The following is a 17,624-nucleotide window of genomic DNA, read 5'->3' as shown; positions in this document are numbered from 1 at the left end:
CACTTTTTTGTACCTGGCACACGAAGAAGAATTTACTGTTTGAGGGCACGGGGAAAGCAAGCAAGCAAGCAGTGCAACAAAATGGATTGCATCACGACAAAACATCCCATTTTCAACTCCATTAGGTCCCCCTCACAGTCTTGACAGTGTTGTGCTTTTTGCCACTTGATTAATCACGTGTGGAGGCTGTAGAAGGAACACGGCAGCCAGAACTGCAATAATATGAGGAAGGTGAGGTAAACCGTAATAGAGCAAAAAACACAACAAACGTCAGATTTTGTCGAGTTAATTGTTGACTGTTACTCTGGCATATTGCATATTCGCCTGCACAGTGTGCAAAAGCAGTTACACAAGTTCAGGCACACACCTGACCTGTGTAAGACTGCGGCGACTGGAACTGTCTCCCAGCTAAGATAGGATGGAGCAAAAACTGGGCAAAGCTTGACAACTGTTAAGACAATACACATGCTTGACCCAACAGTTATGGTCTGTTGAGTGTATTTTCTTATATTGTGTGTTTATTCACTGGCCCCTGGCCTCCTGTAATGGTGGAAAAAATAGGAAAAAGCAAAAGCCACTGCCTAAGAATTTGATGCTGACTCCAGCTTTTCCAAGAGCATCTGGAACTATTCAAGCTTCCCTGCTGTCTGTCAGGAAAGGAAACAGCATCTGACAGAGGTAAACATGTCAATAAAACTGAGCACACAAGAGAAAAGCTGGAGAAAATATCCCACCTGCCATGACAATGGCAAACCTACATAGACTGCTATTGTGGAAGGATAATCTGAGAGCATCCCCCGCGTGATTCTGTGTTGCCATGTGAAATAAGGAAGCACATTTTGTCCAGAGAACACTGTAACATTGATTTAAGTGCACAGTGCGTGTGTGTTAACCAGAAAAACAAGGCTTTTCAGGTTTTACCTTCATGTTGGTTTATTATTCTCAGCAGCTACTCCGCCTGCCCATTCTGAACCACCCCTGTAGGCCTCTGGGATCTCATGCTCAGAGGAATACAGCCTGTATTGCTGACTTGTGCTCACCAAAGTTCAGTAGCAACATTATTTTAAATTCAATGATGTTAGAGTTTAGAAAGAAGTCGCCATCGCATGTTAATGAAGAAGGATAATAGAAGACATTTGATAATATCGTGTGAATAATGCATAGCCTCTTAATCAATAGTGTTTCTTTATGTTCTTGCATGTCTTTCTATATGGCTGCTGGTAATGCACCTTAATGCTTATTACCAAAAACACACCCAAAATCTTATTAACTATATAGCTACAAGCAGAGTTTGAAAAGGGTTTTGAATTCATAAAAAAGCAGCCCATCCTCATCATGACAACAGTGATGGAACACTGTGTGAGGCATTGTGGTTTTATGAATACTGTGCAAGTCAGGCGCACTGTTCATGGAGTAACTTGTTACTAAGCACAGGGAAGACTGTAAATGTTGCTGCAGACGGTTATGTAGCTCTCAGCGTAAGTTCAATCATAAAGACATTCACATCATCCACCACTTATCTCTATCCGCTTCCCTGTCCCTCTTCACCATCCTCACACTCTCGCTTTCACTGCACTGTACTCCCTCTAGTGACCTCCCACATAGTCAGGTGTTTAATAGATGGCACCTCCCTCACCAATCAGCTGTCGATCTGTCCTTCTCCTGCCCAATCATAGCGTAGCATGAAATTTAAAAGCCTCTGTCTCTTCTCCAGCTGCCTCCTGATCGAATCCGGCAACCCTCCTCCACCCCAAGCACCTCCCGATCCATGCAGTTCAAGGCCTCCTCTCTCCTGCTCTCCTGCTTCTACACCACCACCAGGTCTAGCCCTGGGGGGGGGGGTCTTCTGATCAGTGGCCTTTCCACTAAAGCTTTCCCCCCTTTCGAACGTGGTCCCCACAACAGGGTCTAGGACTCCAATGCACATTCACAATTATTGTATTAATAAATTCTTTCTCATTCAGCTCGCTGAGTCTCTCATGATTGAACTATTGTTGGGGTTGTGGAGATCAAGACAGGCCCACTTAATCGAAACTAAAAGCTACAGCCGGCACATGATATCACGTGGATGACCATGAAATTCTGTACAGACATTAATAGTGCACAAATAATGAAATCAAATGTCACAGAAGATTGTCTGAATTTCCCTGAGGTAGATCATTTTTGGTTTGAATAACAGATAGCTGTTCAAAGGACTGCTGTGACATTTGGTGCAGAATCTGCCCTCGGGATGAATCCTCAAGACGTCTGATCTCTAGAAGCTGCATGAGCAGGTCAAAACTTAATCCATGAAATATTACAAACTACAAAGCTGGTGTTCCCCTGTCTTTTCCTTCATTAAGCTGCCATTTGTATTTTTGAGGAAAATGTCTTTATAACTAATGAATGTATCTTTGTGACATACAGGCTATATGAATTTATTAACTTTGATAATCCCTTAATACTTCCTGTACTTTGGTTTTAGACTGAACAGGACAATTAATTACATTCTCACCAGCCTCTGCTTCACAGTATTAAAAGCTAATTAGCTAATGTTAGCTTGAAAACACACCAGTAGCTGGTGAACCTGCCAAACAGCACATATATCATCATAATTTCCTACAAGCATTAAATCATTGTCAGCTGAAGATTACATTCATGCCACAATCCAGATGTTTGATCTGCTGCAGCTCTCTTTGCTATTTATTCTGACTTTCTTACCGTTTCTCATGTGTTGGGATAATGTGGTATCTGCAGCCTAGCTGATAATTCCAAGCCCTAATTAGGACAATCTGACTTGACAGATTAGATTTACCCTAGCAAGCTTCTATCCTTGGTTAGGCCTTAAATGTGTGATCCATTACTTGATATTTCCCGTCCTGAGGGGCTAATTTTGTCATACTCAGATAGGAGCTGCAGTATTCTTATTCTGGTCTCATCACTCAGTCTTAACAGAAAATATTATTATTTTGTTTCCATGTCTTTAAACAGATAAAAACTACCAGAGTCCTTTTCCAAACAGAAGCCACGATTAGTGACATTCCAAAGAAAAGGGAGCAATCCTGATCTTATCTTCTGAAAAAACTTAAAGCAGCTCTGACAATCTGCTTTGTTCTCTTAGTTTGGCGGTCCATCTAGTGGCAGCATCCACCTACATATTTTACACAACACAAAAGATTAAGTCACAATCAGCAAGTGGTACAATTGAGTCTAAGCTGCTGTCTGAACTACACAACCCTGCAGCTAAGATGACAATCCCTGAAGACAAGCTGACGTCCCTGAATGCTAACAGAAAAAAAGGTGCAATTATCTCATCTCATGTTTGTGCTCATCTATGCAGAAAAGTTTGAATATCATTAGGGGAACAATAAATGGCGGGTGTCCTTGAATACACAACACAAGCAAACCTCTGTTAATAACACAATGAGCAGCGCAGGATGTGATCTTCTGTGGCCGCAGAGAACTCCGGGATGTGGTTTCTGTTTAGGTGGCACCATGCAATGATTTAGGAGCTACAGATTACTGTAATCAATGAGCCTAATGCAGTGACGATACAGAACAAATGTATTGGGCTGTGATCAATCACTGAGCCACACAGGACACTCTTGATAAGATTAAGAGATAACGTCAGATATAAAGTTATAGAGAGCCAGTCATATGCCAATGCTGCTCCACTACATTAGTATTCATCCCATCAAACTCCAGCCCTCAAGCTATCGATCGCTGAATGCCAAGTGCTAAAGGCCAGTCAAATAAAACGAAGAACTCAAGAAGAGTCTGAATGATCCCTCAAGACTGAAAACAGGGACACCGTATGACCTGGTTTAACCTGAATCTGACCCTGCAGGTCTCAACTCTCCAAGCTCTTCTAGGGAAGCAGTACATTTCAGAAATAAACTCATTACGTCTACAATTTCAGTAATGAATGAAATTTACACCAAACATTTGGTTTTGCATGTGTCACATGCAAAACCATTAAAAGTTTTATTTCAGTCTTCAGATGCACAGCACTCCCTGACCTCCATCTTCCCCGGAGGTCAGGGTCAAAAATATATGTATTAATAAGCATCTGTGAGATTTCCCTGCTTGAAAAACTGTTAGCAGTATGTGCGCTGAACATTTTACACTTGAAAACAAGGTCCATTAAATCTACCTCAGTGTTGTCAATATCTTGCGAAAAACGAACACTAGCTATCTGTGGACAGAGGTGACCTAAAGGCATTAGAAGCAGGTTGTGAGGTTTGTGTGTACTAAATGCCAGTAGTTCACTTTATAGGAGCAGCACTTGTCAAAACTTCATTATAAACAGTGAGGTGCCCTTGAGCAAGGTCCTTAACCCCACAGCTGCTCAGCGAAGCTGCTCAGTGGAAGATTAGACTGTGGTTGGCAGACCTCGGGAATGAATGTGTGTTTAACTGTGACCAGGTTTAAGGCTCATAAAACTGTAACACTGTATGGCCAAATACATACAGTCTGTGTACAGTAGACGTCGCTCTCTTTTGGTTGTAGTTTCCTTAATTTTAGTCAAAGAATATCCAGACAGTGTAAACATTAGCAACTAATTTAGAAATCATTATTATTAAGTTATATTCTTAACTAGGAATCTCTAAATTGAACTGTTTTGTGAGCCAAGTACAATATCATCAATTTCAATTTTACAAGAAAAAGCAGCAAAACATCACCTCAACGCACAAAGCCAAGAAATCTGTTCTGACTACTGACTATTCTATGAGAAGATGTAGATGACTGTTTCAGCAGTGAAGACTCAATAAATTAAATACCTCACCTAATTAACAAAATAATGAACTGAGGCTGTGAGGTCAAACGAGGAAATTTGCTCATCGGACAAGTTGATACAAAAACAAACCCTTCAGCAGAAGAAGTATTGGCAAAGTGTACAAAGTTAAAATATTCTAATACTATATTAAAATGTTGCTGGAGAGACAGCAGTAAAGTTAAGGTTAAGAAAGTTAGAATTTCTTGCACAAGAGCAGTCAGGCTGTTGCAGCTGCTCCTCCCGTCCAGCAGGCGGCAGCGCTGCTGTTAGCAGCAGTAAACAGTCCACCGTGTTCAATAATCCAAGATGGCTGCGCCCTGAGGGATGCTGCTAACGGCGTGAAAGCACTAAGGAGCTGGGACCCGACAAGCCCAAAATAACCATCACCCAGCCAACCAAAGAGAAAGGAAGGGCATTTAACAGGACATTTAGCAGAAATTGTTTCCAGCGCAAATCGTGGCTAACAGGCTGTGGAATAGCTAATGCACTTTTTTGTTTCCCCTGCATACATGACAGGTGCGATTCGACTTGGGCAGAGTCTGGACAGGTTGATTTAGAGCACCTCTCTGAACGCATTAAAATGCACGAACGATCAAAAGTTTACATGGAAAACTGCATAAAGCTAGCTGTGCTCAGAAAGATTAGCATCCCTCAGATCAGTCCCTTTTTTCCGACATGGGAGGATTTGCTTCTTTTTTCCCCACAAGATCGAGCAAGAGAACCGCAGTGCTTGATGAGGTGATGGCGCATCACCGAAGAGAAAAGCCCCACCAAAAAAATTTCACCAGCCGCCACTGAGCATACCTGCTTTAAATATACAATAACAAAGTAAGCTGTTAAATTATAGACAAAACTATGTGTGTGTGTGTTGAACGCTGCTCCTGGCTGTCAGGTAAAGCTATGACCTGTAGATGGCATCCTGTCACAATCAACACGCGCTGCCTGGCTGCAGCCAATCACAGCTCCGCTTTCACCACTTTTAATAAAGTTCGTTGTTTTCCGTCGTTTGACTTCGGACCTTCGAGGAAACAGCCTCGGCTTCCTCTGTGTGCTGAAGAAGATGTGGGCGAACAACACGAGCAGCACACATCGGCTCAAAGTGGGAAGCGGAGAGAGCCTGCTGTGAGGACAGAAGATGTATCTATGGCGCTTCTCCATCGCCATAACTCTGGGATTGATCTGGTATTTTTCAGACTGCGGCCGCACAGCCTTACACTATTTTATATGTTCCTTGTGTTGCCTGTGTACTCCACTGGTGTTTGGAAATAGAGGGCGAGAAAGCAGCACTCAGACTGATGAAGAGACGAAGGAGAGTCCTGTCCAGGTATTCCTCTGAGCCCACACTCTGCAGCTTTGCATGGTCCCACCGTGTTTATTGCCCACTGTTGTAAGATAAGATGTGATTTTACAAGTTAATAGTTAAACCAAAGAGCGTGGGATGTGTTTGTAGATCATATGATAGCAGTTCAAACACCACGTATCGGTTCCTGTGTTAAGAAATGAAAGAAGCCTGCAAATGTTTGGACTAAAGATGACTTTAAAAGTATCTGTTTGCACTTAAAGCCAACCTGAGCTGTGGGTTTCGTAGTAATAGCCACATTTAAAGATTAGAACATGTAGCCTGAGGTGCATTTTGTTCAGCTGAGGGGCAGAAAAACCGGTTTTCCTAGGGTAACCTGGAAGTGATGCAACATTTTGTTTGTGTCCCAGGAAGCTGTTGAGGAAGAGCGGTATGTTGGCCTAACAGATGGAGCCCCTGGTGATCAGGCTGAATCACCTGGTTCTCAGTATCCACATGTGAAGAAGTCTCTGCAGCAAGGTAAAGCCCTTTTGTCACAGAGCTGCTCTGTTCCTAAAGTGAGGCCTTGTAAAAGTCATGGTTCTGCTCCTGATTTCACCTTCAGTCAGCACATGTTGGCTCTGTTTTGACTTGACTAACTGAAATCTACAACCATGTTCTGTTATACTACAGTACACATTCTGCATTGACACACATTTCTGCACAGTTTTTTAATATTTTAAAATAAACCCCGTCTACAATGGACACCGTGCAGTCTCAGTTGTGAGTTGTGTGCGTTTCGGTTGTACGGCACATTTTCAAATGTCTAGCTCTGCAGACACACAAAAGGGGGAGATGAAGACTATTTGATGACAAAGCTCACATGATTTCTTGGTAAATGGGAAATGAAGCAACCTCAAAAGGCATGCTGTTGTGAAAGCTTACCAACCTTTTACACACACACAATGGCCGATGTTCATAATTTATAGCTTAAAAAATTCAAATTTCCAAAAAAATACTATGTATCAGCCAGTCTCCCGATGGTACATTGTGTAAATAAAGTTAATGTAAATAAAACATGCTCAGTGTGTTCTCAGACGGACTGCAGACATGCTCAGGAACATTCTGTTCTGGATGTTTGTGCTGAGTTATGAAATGAATAATTCTTTTTTAAAACGGGCTTAAAGTCGCTGCAGCCCACGTTCAGGAGGTGAGCGTGGGAGCCGAGTAGGATTTCTTTCTTGTTGCCTTCATGACGGACTGACTGACTTTGTGCCGGCTCTCCTCCTCCTCAGTGTTTGAGTGTGCCTATGCTCAGCTGGTCCTGCCTTGGTACAGCATCCCTGAGCCATGTGTGCAGCAACCTCTGTACCATGTGCTTAGCAGGGAGTTCGACTTTGTGACCGATCGCATCATTGAAAGAGCTCAAAACTTTGACGTGTGCCAGGCAGTCGTGGGCTCCATCCGGATTCTGACACAGCATTTGCATAAAGCAAAACAGTCTGACAGGTAAAGCTTTACTCTTTTTCTCTTTTTTATATAAGATGCTGTCTCTATAAATACCTCCATCTTTTTCATCACCCATGAATAATTGGCCATACTTTTGCTGGATCATACCTGCAGGGTGTCGGTTTATTTTAATCTGCTTACAATTAGCGCATCACATCAGATTTAAGACTAATCTCTTATCAGATGTTATGGTGGCACTTCTTTACTTTCTGTTTCAGAGAGCTCTTGTTCAGCTCCAGATCAGAGGAGATCGAAGTTCTCAGGGAGTTTTCTGACGTTCTGCTACGTAACCTTTTCTCCGAATCTCTCTGGGGCCACGAAGTCAACCGATGTGCCTTAAATGAGATCATTGCCTTAAAGGGTAAGGAAGCATTAAATTATCTCCCTGCAGTAACACATTCTTACATAAGCCTCCCATGACTTATTTTAGTAGTGTGAATCATATGTAATCCCTTATTGTATGTGGCATTGTGGAGCTTAGACATGAATTTTTGGGAACATAAAAGGCAGGATCCTTCTGCTGCAATCTGCCAATTCCCCTTTGGGTTTTTTTAGTAACAGATAAAATGTTTTATCTCATTGGAGTATTGCTGTGGGGAGGTTTTGGTAATTATGCGTGTTGCTCAGTTACAATAAGGGATCTTTACAGCTGTAGTTAAAAAATTATACGCATGTCTAGGCTGCTCTGCAATTTTGTGCTTAGAGAGAGCTAATTTCTGACAGCAGTGTTCAGAGCTGTAACTAAATGTTTGCACCATTTGTCTGTAAAATTGTGTAGGGTTAAAATAATGATTCTCATTTATCCTAATATTGTGATTTTTAGCAATTACAGCTGTTAGTCATGGCAGGATGTCTGAGCTGATGTGGTGACAGTAAATTCATTTCCTGTGAACACCCACATGTCTGACCCTTAAATATAAAATAAAAAGCTGAGCTTTGCCTTGTGTAAAAAAATGTTTGATTTATGAGGCCGTTTACACCACTAAACCACAACAGGTGAATTACAGTGAATAACAGCGGTTAGCTTGTTAAAAATCTGCTGCTAAACCTTTGGTCCTTGGATATCAAGGCAACATAAAAAGGGCGTCTTCTTGGTGTCGTTATGGCTCAGTCTCTCTCCATCAGCTGAACCATAAGCCCTGCCACTTACCGTAGCTAAAACCGCTCAGGAGCACCTGAGGGAGCACAAGAAAGAGAACAATGCATTGTTGGGACTTCTGATACTATTCAAAGGAATCCTCATCCACAGAGGGCCCCACCCCATGACCCAGTCTGGGTTGTTGGTCTCCTCCTCGAGAGGTTTCACATTCCAGGCCTGTTCAGCATTCTGCTTTTGTTGCACTGCAGTCTCTTCCCCAGTAAGATGACAGGGGAGGGGGCCCATTCCATTCAAATGTAGCAGTGTGTTGTAGTGTGTACATGTTTAACATGATAGAGAAGGACATCTGTGAAGTTTCCTCTTACATGCAAACTTGTTTCAAGTCAGTCAGGATTTTAAACCCCTGCTCTGTTCAGAATAGGACTTTTATTCCAACTCACCATTCTTTGTATACCGGCAGACTGGATGCACCTTGGGACAATAGACACCATCACCTCCTGTCACACCCATGCTTACAGAATGGCAGCATACATTGAAAGTGCCCACTGGGGTCACCCTCATGCCTGCTTTGTTTGTTTATTATGATCAAAGGCAACATAGACACGTAAAGATGATCTTCTTAGTGGCATTATTGTGTGATCTCTGTGTGGAAGGGCCTCCCAGCTCCTGCGGGATTTAGAGCTGTTTGTAGATGGATTTGTTACCTATGGATGGAGCCAGCATTGCTGCTTCTGCTCTGTTTCTGGTCTTTGTACTAAACTAAGCTGAGCGAACCAGGTGCCTGCTTTAGATTTGTATTTACTGTGCAGATATGATGGTGAGGTATCTCATCAAATAAGCAAGCATGCATGTTTTACAATATGTCCGCATTCATGAAAAAGTTTGTCAGATGAGTGTGTTGCTGTTTTTTTTTCCAGGTTTGGGACTGCTGGTTACATGGCTATCCGACCCCGACAACCTGAACCAGCTGGTGGTGAGCCAGCTGGACAGCGTGACACCTAAAAGTTCTGTGGAGGAGCTGTGTGGATCAGACCCAGACCAAACCTCTCTGGCTTCACACAAAGGCGAGGAGGAAGGCAGTGATGTGTGAGTGGCTGTCATCTTTTGCACCCCACTGACTTGACCTTGTGGTAGTGAGCTTCCAAGCAGTGACTGTAACAGCCACCGTCTGTGTTTGAAATTGGAATTGACCTGATTCTGTGTCTCTGTGTGTTTCTTTTTTCCTCCAAGAAGCTTGCAGGGAGCCGAGATGTCAACCACCACCATGAAAAAGGGAAAAGAGGAAAAAGGGAAAGGTGTGTGTTGTGATTGATTTAGTGCAGCTCAAAGCTGCTGTGACACTTGAACTTATAGATCAGGTCATGTGACGTCTGGTTTGAGTTATTTCTCCATGGAGTTGAAGACCAGAGTGAGTTGGTAAAGGCAGATGGAGGTAGTGGGTGTTTGGAGAAAAGATGATGACTTTTCTATGACAGTTTGATGAATATCAATGTGTTGTGGTGAGCTGTGTGACATTATATTTTCCTTTACCAGCCTGCTGTTCGGTGCATAATTACTATGATGTTTTTGTTTTTTTGTTTGTCCAGACAGCTAATTATTCAAACAGCGAGCTGAATGCCAAATAATTTCTGCACTGTCTTCAAGAAGCCGTTCTGATCTTTGCATTGTAAACAGTCCACAGCAGTGATGACTGGATAAGAACTGATTAAAATGTGATAATGAACTATTATTTGTATAATGGACACATTGTAAACATTGTAAAGGTTCCAATGGGACTCAACATTGGAATATAAGATGAAGTCTGATTAATAATTATGCTTTCATTGCTGACAAGCTTCAACAAGAGTATGTGATGTATTTCTCACTTATTTCTACACCATTCACAGTTACACTGTTACACTTCCTCTCATCCCACCAAGCTTGTGCAGACTTTTAGTCAGTGTTTGATATCAGACTTCATTGTTATTCACATCATGCATAACACTCATGATGTAGAGGAAAGGCTTGTTCTGTTTAGTACCAAGGTGAACTCAAGATGGTAAAATACGTTAGGAAATTGACTGATGATGTAATATTTTTCTATTTCAGGCAATAGATTAAAAGAAGGATGGTCCAAATTCGTGGACAAGGTGAAGTCCAAGAAAGCCAAGAATAAGAAGATGAAAAAAAAGGAGCAGATGCTGGTGACGAAGATCATGGCGATCCAGGGTGATGTGTGCAGCGAGGACAATGTCAGCAGCAGGGAGGGCTCCGTTTACAGCCAGGAGGACTCTGAGAGGGTGCTGCCTCAGATGACGAGCAATGTGTTACAATAATTTGTTAAATATGACAGACTCATTGCTGATATCTCTGGTCAAAAAACATTAGGAGGACAGCGATCTGGAGAGCTATCTGACAACCGTTCAAGAGGACATGATGGAATTTAAGCTGTCATACGAGATGTGGCGTGTTGGCTGCTGGGCTGTCAGCATCACTCATGTGAGTTATAAATATCAGTGACGGTGTGGAATGTCCTGGAAGCTTGTGATCTGTCGGCTGACTGTAAAAGCTTGCAGTTGGATGGTATGCTAATGTTTAAGCTCCATTTTTGTGACTGTGTTGTAGGCTGGCTGGGAGGATGAGGAGCTGATCTTCACTGTTCACCTGGAGGAAAAGGACAGCCCTGAGAACCTGCAGTGGGACATCAAGAAGACCTACATGGATGTTATTAACTTCCGCAACAGATGGCAGGTAAAATACACACACAAAGCTTTTTTTGTGTGTCAAGTCTGTCCCAACAAAAAAAAGGGGGGGGGGGCTCAGTCCTGCACAGCTCAGCAGCACCACAAACTACATCCATACAAAGTTGCAATGAAGTGAAAAATCAGAACTTGTCTAAATTAGTTTGAACAAAAAGCTGAACATTAAAATCTAAAAAGTCTGAATTTACAGCTAATTTAAGTGAAAACCAGGTTTTGGTCCCTCTTGCAGTATTAAATAAATAAAGGCATTAATTAAGAACTGAGCGCATACAAAAGAAGTTCTGCTGCGGACAACGCAACGCTTTTTAGCATTGATTTTCTGAAAGTGGAAAATGAGTTTCGTGCTTGGTCAGACTGGCTCTTTGTTGGCTTTGCATTGCCTGCTTCTCACTAAATAGAGTTATTAGTGATCAGAGGGCCACTGGTTCTCCTGATCAGGAGATGAGGACATAGATTAATTATAGAAAAGTTCACACCTCCTAGTTCAGCTCACAGAGAATCGGCTCGGTGATTAGTTGAGTTATTGTCTAAGAGGCTCTTTGAGAACAGTGCGGTTGCAGTTTGTAAGAACCAGGAGGGTGACTTATTATTTGGAGACACCATTTACATTTTCAGCGTATGTATTTGCTTATAAAAGCAGAAATGTCAACATGAGAGCCCTTTGGAAAAAAATGTGTTCTTTTTTTAATGGTGAGGGTTTACAGAAAGAACAAGACAGTCTGCACCATGAACATGGTTTCTTTATTTTGCGTGGTACTGAAGTTTTAACTCTGACATGAAGGTGGTGAAACAATAGGGCTTGTTTTACAGCAACCAGCAATCAGCAGGTTGCAGCTGTAGTCAGGATGCGTAGAACAGCACAATGCTCCAAATGAAAGAGGAGTATTGCACTCAGAGGGACGATTACAGTTTAGAAAAGAGAGCCTTTTTTTGTAAGATGACATCTATGGATGTCTGTTTGAGTCACAAAAGAAACAACAAACCACACATTTGTTTCACAAGTCAGTAACAGCTTTAAGCAACAAACCACAACAAGATCAACAAGCTCAGGAGAGTTCAGAAGGAGCTGAAACACAGCCTGAAGGACGCCTACAGGAGGAAGCTGGAGGAGAGACTGGAGAGAAACCAGACCAGAGACGTGTGGAGTGAGAGTAGCTGGAGAGAATGTGGATCAAGCAAATGAGTTGAACCAGTTTTTTAACAGGTTTGATTCCAGCTTCCCCTCCTCCAGCTGTCCCCCCACTTCTCCTACAAAAGCCCAAAGGACTCCTTCACACCTCCCAGGGTCTCTACACCTCTGCTACCTTCCTCCCCCTCCCCCCGCTGACACCAAACACAGACTCCACCATACCCCCCCACCCCCCAGACAGGACTACTGATCACATCCAGCCAGGTGAGGAGAGAGCTGGAAAGACTCAACCAGGGAAAGGCCGCTGGTCCCAACAGCATCAGTCCATGGGTGCTGAAGAACTGTTCCAGCCAGCTGTGTGGAGTACTGCAGCACCTGTTCAACCAGAGCCTTCATCTTCAGAGGATTCCAGTGCTATGGAAGACATCCTGCCTGGTCCCAGTGCCAAAGAAGAACCATCCTGTGGCACATAATGACTACAGGCCAATAGCACTGACCTCCCATGTTATGAAGGTCATGGAGTGGCTGGTGCTGTCTCACCTCAGACCCATAGTGAACCCTTTCCAAGACTCACTGCAGTTTGCATATCAGCCCAAGGTTGGGGTTGATGATGCAGTGACATATCTGCTGCAGAGGGCTTACTCCTCCCTGGACAGACTGAACACCACAGTGCGGGTCATGTTCTTCACAGAGCTGTGTGTCTGACACCCTGACCAGCAACACTGGGGGAGGAACTGTGCTCTCTCCCTTTTTATTCACCACCTACACGGTTGATTTTCCGTACTACTCTGAGTTGTGTCACCGAAGTACTCGGATGACACAGCCATAGTTGGGTGTGTGGAGAATGGATGGGAGTATGAGTACAGGGGTGTGGTGTTTTGTCAGGTGGTGTGGGGAGAATCACCTGCAGCTGAACATGGCCAAGACAAAGGAGATGGTGGTGGACTACAGCAGGGGTAAGCCCCCACCTTCCCCAGTCTGTATTGGTGGGAAAGATGTTGTGGTCTCATCTCACCAGTTCCTGGGTGTCCAACTGAACAATAAACTGGACAACAAACACTGAGGCTGTTTATAAGAAGGGCATGAGCAGACTTTACTTCCTGAGGAGACCCAGGTCCTTCAATGTCTGCAGCAGGATGCTCCACATGTTATACCAGTCTGTCATGGCGGGCACCATCTTCTTTGCTGTGGTGTGCTAGGGGGTACTAGGCATTAAAGCAAAGGACGCCAACAGACTGGACAATCTTATTAAAAAGGCGGGGTCTGTTGTTGGCTTTAAGCTTGCCAACCTGGAGGAGGTGGCGAGGGAAAGAGTGCTGACAATCATGGACAATCCCTCCCACCCTCTCCACAACACTGTGGACAGACTGAGACTAAAGCAGATGAAGTCTAAAGCATCGTCAGAGGTGCACTGCAAACTTCTCAGTTACATTAACTGTGTATTTATCTTTCTATCTTATCTTCTGTATTCTCTTTGATCTGCTTCTGTGTGTGTGTGTGTATGTATATGTTCTGCTACCATGTGTATATAAGAGTTTTTGCTTGCTATTTATTGTTCTATGTTGACATGCTGCCACTACACTTTAATTTCCCTATGGGGATTAATAAAGTTAATCTTAATAGATTAAAGTAAGGGTGGCCAAGCTCTGCTGAATCTTAAATCTTTCACTTTTTTTCAGGACTCCACCAGCTTGCCTACGATCCTGATGCTGGAGAACTCTGAGATCAATAACGAAGTGAAAGAAGAAGCTCGGGTATCAGTGGAGCATTTCCTGCAGGTGAAAGAAACCAGCATGCTTTCATGTTCTCCCAGATAAATGCTTGAATGACTTCATGACTGAACATTTTGTTTGTTTCTGTTCCAGGAATTAGTGTCTGATAGTCTGGTCTGCCACACTGAGCCGGTTTTTCAGTTCCTCTGCCCGCTTGACAAGCTCTTGAATGAAGAGGAACATTATGGAGGCGTGTGGGGCCTGCTCAGTGGCTTGGCTTACTTCCTGACTCCTGGCCAAGAGGAGGAAGAGGTACAGTCACACTGCAGCTTTTGCTCATGCTGACATCTTAAAGAAGAGTTCTACCTTATCACACAAAGAGATTATTAGAGCCTTCACTCCTCAGATAAAATGTCATCCTATTTTTAGTCTGTTCCTGAGCCAGTATCACTGACGTCATCGTATGCTTATATTCTTAGTCTCTGATACCTTGTGGTATTGTGAGTCTTTGCCAAGTCACAGCCAGAATTTATGACAACAATAATCAGTTGGATTCAAATAAAGTAGTGTAGAGTATTTGGATATCTACTCAAACAGTCCCTGCACGCTCTGTTCTTGCTCAAATCTGTACATCTACAGTCAGATATACTGCTGGCTTTCACAAGTTTCCTGTTCTCTATCATAACTCCTCCTCCTTGCGCTCCAGTAGCCTCTGCATTCTCAGAAACGTCTGGGATTTCTGCTCCTCCTTAAAAAGGCTTAGGTGTGTTGACTGAATGTTTTGTTTAGTTTGCAGAACTTGTACTTGGATCAGTGTTATTGTTGAACTACAGGAGTGTTTCAGTTATAAACAAACGTGCCAGACAAGTAAAACCAGTGTGTTTAAACTGCTGTTGTAGTCTGTACTCAAGGTGGCAGGTCGGCATCATATCTGGAACAACTGACTAGAAATCAAAGAGAGGTCAAACAGCTTAGGTTGCATCTCCTTTGTATTGTTTTAAATTATTTTTGTAGCATCTCCCTCCACAGTGAGGTTGGTTTGAGTTTCTGTATCACATCAGAAAGTCAAATCAATTACAGAGGGACAATTGGCAGGATCTGGCCTTTTTTCTGTTGTTGTTTCAGTCTGTCCAGACAAACACACAGCCTTTATTTTTTTTATTATCAGTTATTGTAAAGGCAGCTGCAGCTAATATAAACTGAGATTTGCTGCACATGGTGAAGCACCAGACCTGGACGACTGTCCCTTTGAAAAATGTGTTACTGAACTGATATATGGTTGTTTAGTTTCTGCTGTCTGCCAGTGTGTACCGTAAAGGCCACTGCCTCAGGGTCAGCTGTCACTTCCTGATTGCTTTGTTTTTCTTCGCAGACCTCCACCCCTCAGACAGAAGCCCCAAAAGAAATCCTAATGTCATCTCCACATACAGAAATCCATGGTGCCTCCACTGCCGAGAAAGGCAACGATTGTCTCAGTGCTTCTCTCCCATCTATTGTTATCTCCCAGTGTGAGTCTCCCTCAGAACCGCCTGAGGAAGCTGAGGCTGAAGCAAATCTGCAGTCGGCTGTCAGCTCAGATGCCTCAAATGGAAACTGTTCACAAGAGAAAACCGAGGACTCTGATGGCCATTTAACCTCCCACTTTAAAATGATCTTCAAAGGACTGACCCGGTCCAGGTCACAAGAGTCTCTGGCCTCAAACAAAATCAGCTCTGATGAAGACCCGTCTGATTCAGAGGGACACTCACAGCGGGAGAGCGCTGAAGGCCCATCGAGGCCGAATTTCAGCACAAAGTCAAATAAGAAGGAGAAAATATGCTTCAAGATGTCGAGTGGAGCGAGCAAGGCTAAAGGAAAGGAGACTCTGCAGAGAGGGGAGGACCCCCAGTGTCCGAAGAGCCCAGTCAACTGGGAGCAGCTGGAGGCGACTAAAGCCATATTTGATCTGCTGAAAGAAATATCTGGTTAGTTGAGTCAAGCCTTTTTACAAATCCTGCAAAGTTCAAACAGTTAATTTCTGAACGAGAAGAAAATCAACCTGCAGAAACTTCTCCACAAATATAAAGCCTCTTTCAGCTTTCGTTTGTTTTTTTAAATGCACATTAGAATCTCAGCTTTCAGCCTGCTGCTGGTTACCTGTGCAGGTTTCTGGGGGAGTGTGATCTGCCCTCTAGTGGCAACATAAAGTACAGCTCTAACCTTGTGACATGTAAAGCTAGACTCCATATAAAGTTCAATGAACATGTACATGAGGTCATGCATAGGACTTTGGCCTGTGTCATCTTGACAGTATCTGATCCCACCTACCTCCTAAACCTAGCCATTTCTAAGATGCAAAAAACACCTAAGCTAATACTTTCATTGTCTTTACAGGAAACTCCATCCTCATAAATATATTTGATGCCATTTTAAAACCTGTGATGCCCATCTTGAAAAAGTAAGTGCTGCTCCACAGTTGCATCCTGGCTTTAAAGAAGGATTCATGATTCTGACATACGTTCCTCTACAGGAAAGTGAACTCTTTCCTCAACCAGTTGAACCCGACAGAAGTGCAGATCGCTGCGCACATCGACACCCTGCGCAGCCAGCAGTGGCCAGAGTCTCAGGCTGCAGCACCACCTCCTCCTCTTCCTCCTCCTCGCACTGATGAAGAGAAGGACGAGACCAAAGAACGAGCACATAAACTAATTAATGCCAGATGTAAGCGGCGCTTCAGCAGGACATTTCCGGGTGTGTTTTTTGTACTTGATAATCCATCTAAAATGGACTTTCTCTGTCTTCTCTATAGATACCAAGTATCTTGTGCTGAAGAAGACGGACGTGGAGTCTGTTTTTAATCTTTTCCAGGACAGTGATGAAAACAAAACACTTGTCTATGTGAGTATCTCATTTCCATTCTGTCTCCTCCTTGGTATATAAACCTTGTTCTCATTTTGTTGTGCCATCTTTCACAACAGATGCTCCTGTCATTCCTCTGGAAAGAATTTTTCCCCGATGAGCAGTCACTAGACGTGAGGGCTCTGCGGAAGGTGTCCAACTTCACCAGCTGATCTGTGAATCCTGTTTTTAATGCCACTGTTTTTAATATTTCCAATTATTTATTAAGCAAAATGCCTTAAAATATTTGTGACCACTTCCTCATCAGAGTCAGGTTTAGTTTTTACCTCAAACATCAAATTTACTGTAAATATTTCTAGCGGTTTTTGTATTGTTTGTGGGACCCAGCTTTGACTGTTGTTCTTTTATTGTCAATCAGTTCATATATACAGTTTGGATTTCATGCTTCTCATTTAAATGTAAACCAACAAACAAACAAAAAACTTTTCTTTTTTTTAAATACTTTGTCACTTTAAGCACTTTTGTACAGTATTTCTGTACTGGTTGATTTGACCTAGTTTT

General features: G+C 43.0%; 1 protein-coding gene across 4 annotated transcripts; it reads left to right on the top strand.

Moving 5' to 3' along the window:
* Positions 1–675: 675 nt before the first annotated feature.
* On the top strand, positions 676–17,500 carry LOC114442705 (uncharacterized). Of its 4 annotated transcripts, XM_028416478.1 has the most exons (17): positions 676–686; positions 5,649–6,080; positions 6,467–6,575; positions 7,331–7,544; positions 7,763–7,905; positions 9,561–9,729; positions 9,874–9,938; positions 10,732–10,922; positions 11,011–11,121; positions 11,248–11,373; positions 14,193–14,291; positions 14,379–14,537; positions 15,598–16,189; positions 16,599–16,662; positions 16,735–16,925; positions 17,014–17,102; positions 17,183–17,458. In XM_028416478.1, the coding sequence occupies exons 2-17, from the start codon at positions 5,892–5,894 to the stop codon at positions 17,273–17,275; spliced, it is 2,604 nt and encodes an 867-aa protein (XP_028272279.1). In that variant the 5' UTR covers positions 676–686; positions 5,649–5,891; the 3' UTR covers positions 17,276–17,458. The 4 variants fall into 4 exon arrangements, with proteins under 4 accessions (XP_028272279.1, XP_028272278.1, XP_028272280.1 ...); XM_028416477.1 differs by lacking the exon at positions 676–686 and having other exon boundaries at positions 5,078–6,080; positions 17,183–17,500; XM_028416479.1 differs by lacking the exon at positions 676–686 and having other exon boundaries at positions 5,078–6,080; positions 9,877–9,938.
* Positions 17,501–17,624: the final 124 nt, after the last annotated feature.

This window comes from Parambassis ranga, chromosome 10 (assembly GCF_900634625.1).
Source record: "Parambassis ranga chromosome 10, fParRan2.1, whole genome shotgun sequence".
Lineage (NCBI taxonomy): Eukaryota > Metazoa > Chordata > Actinopteri > Ambassidae > Parambassis > Parambassis ranga.
This window is presented reverse-complemented; position numbering and strand designations above follow the sequence as displayed.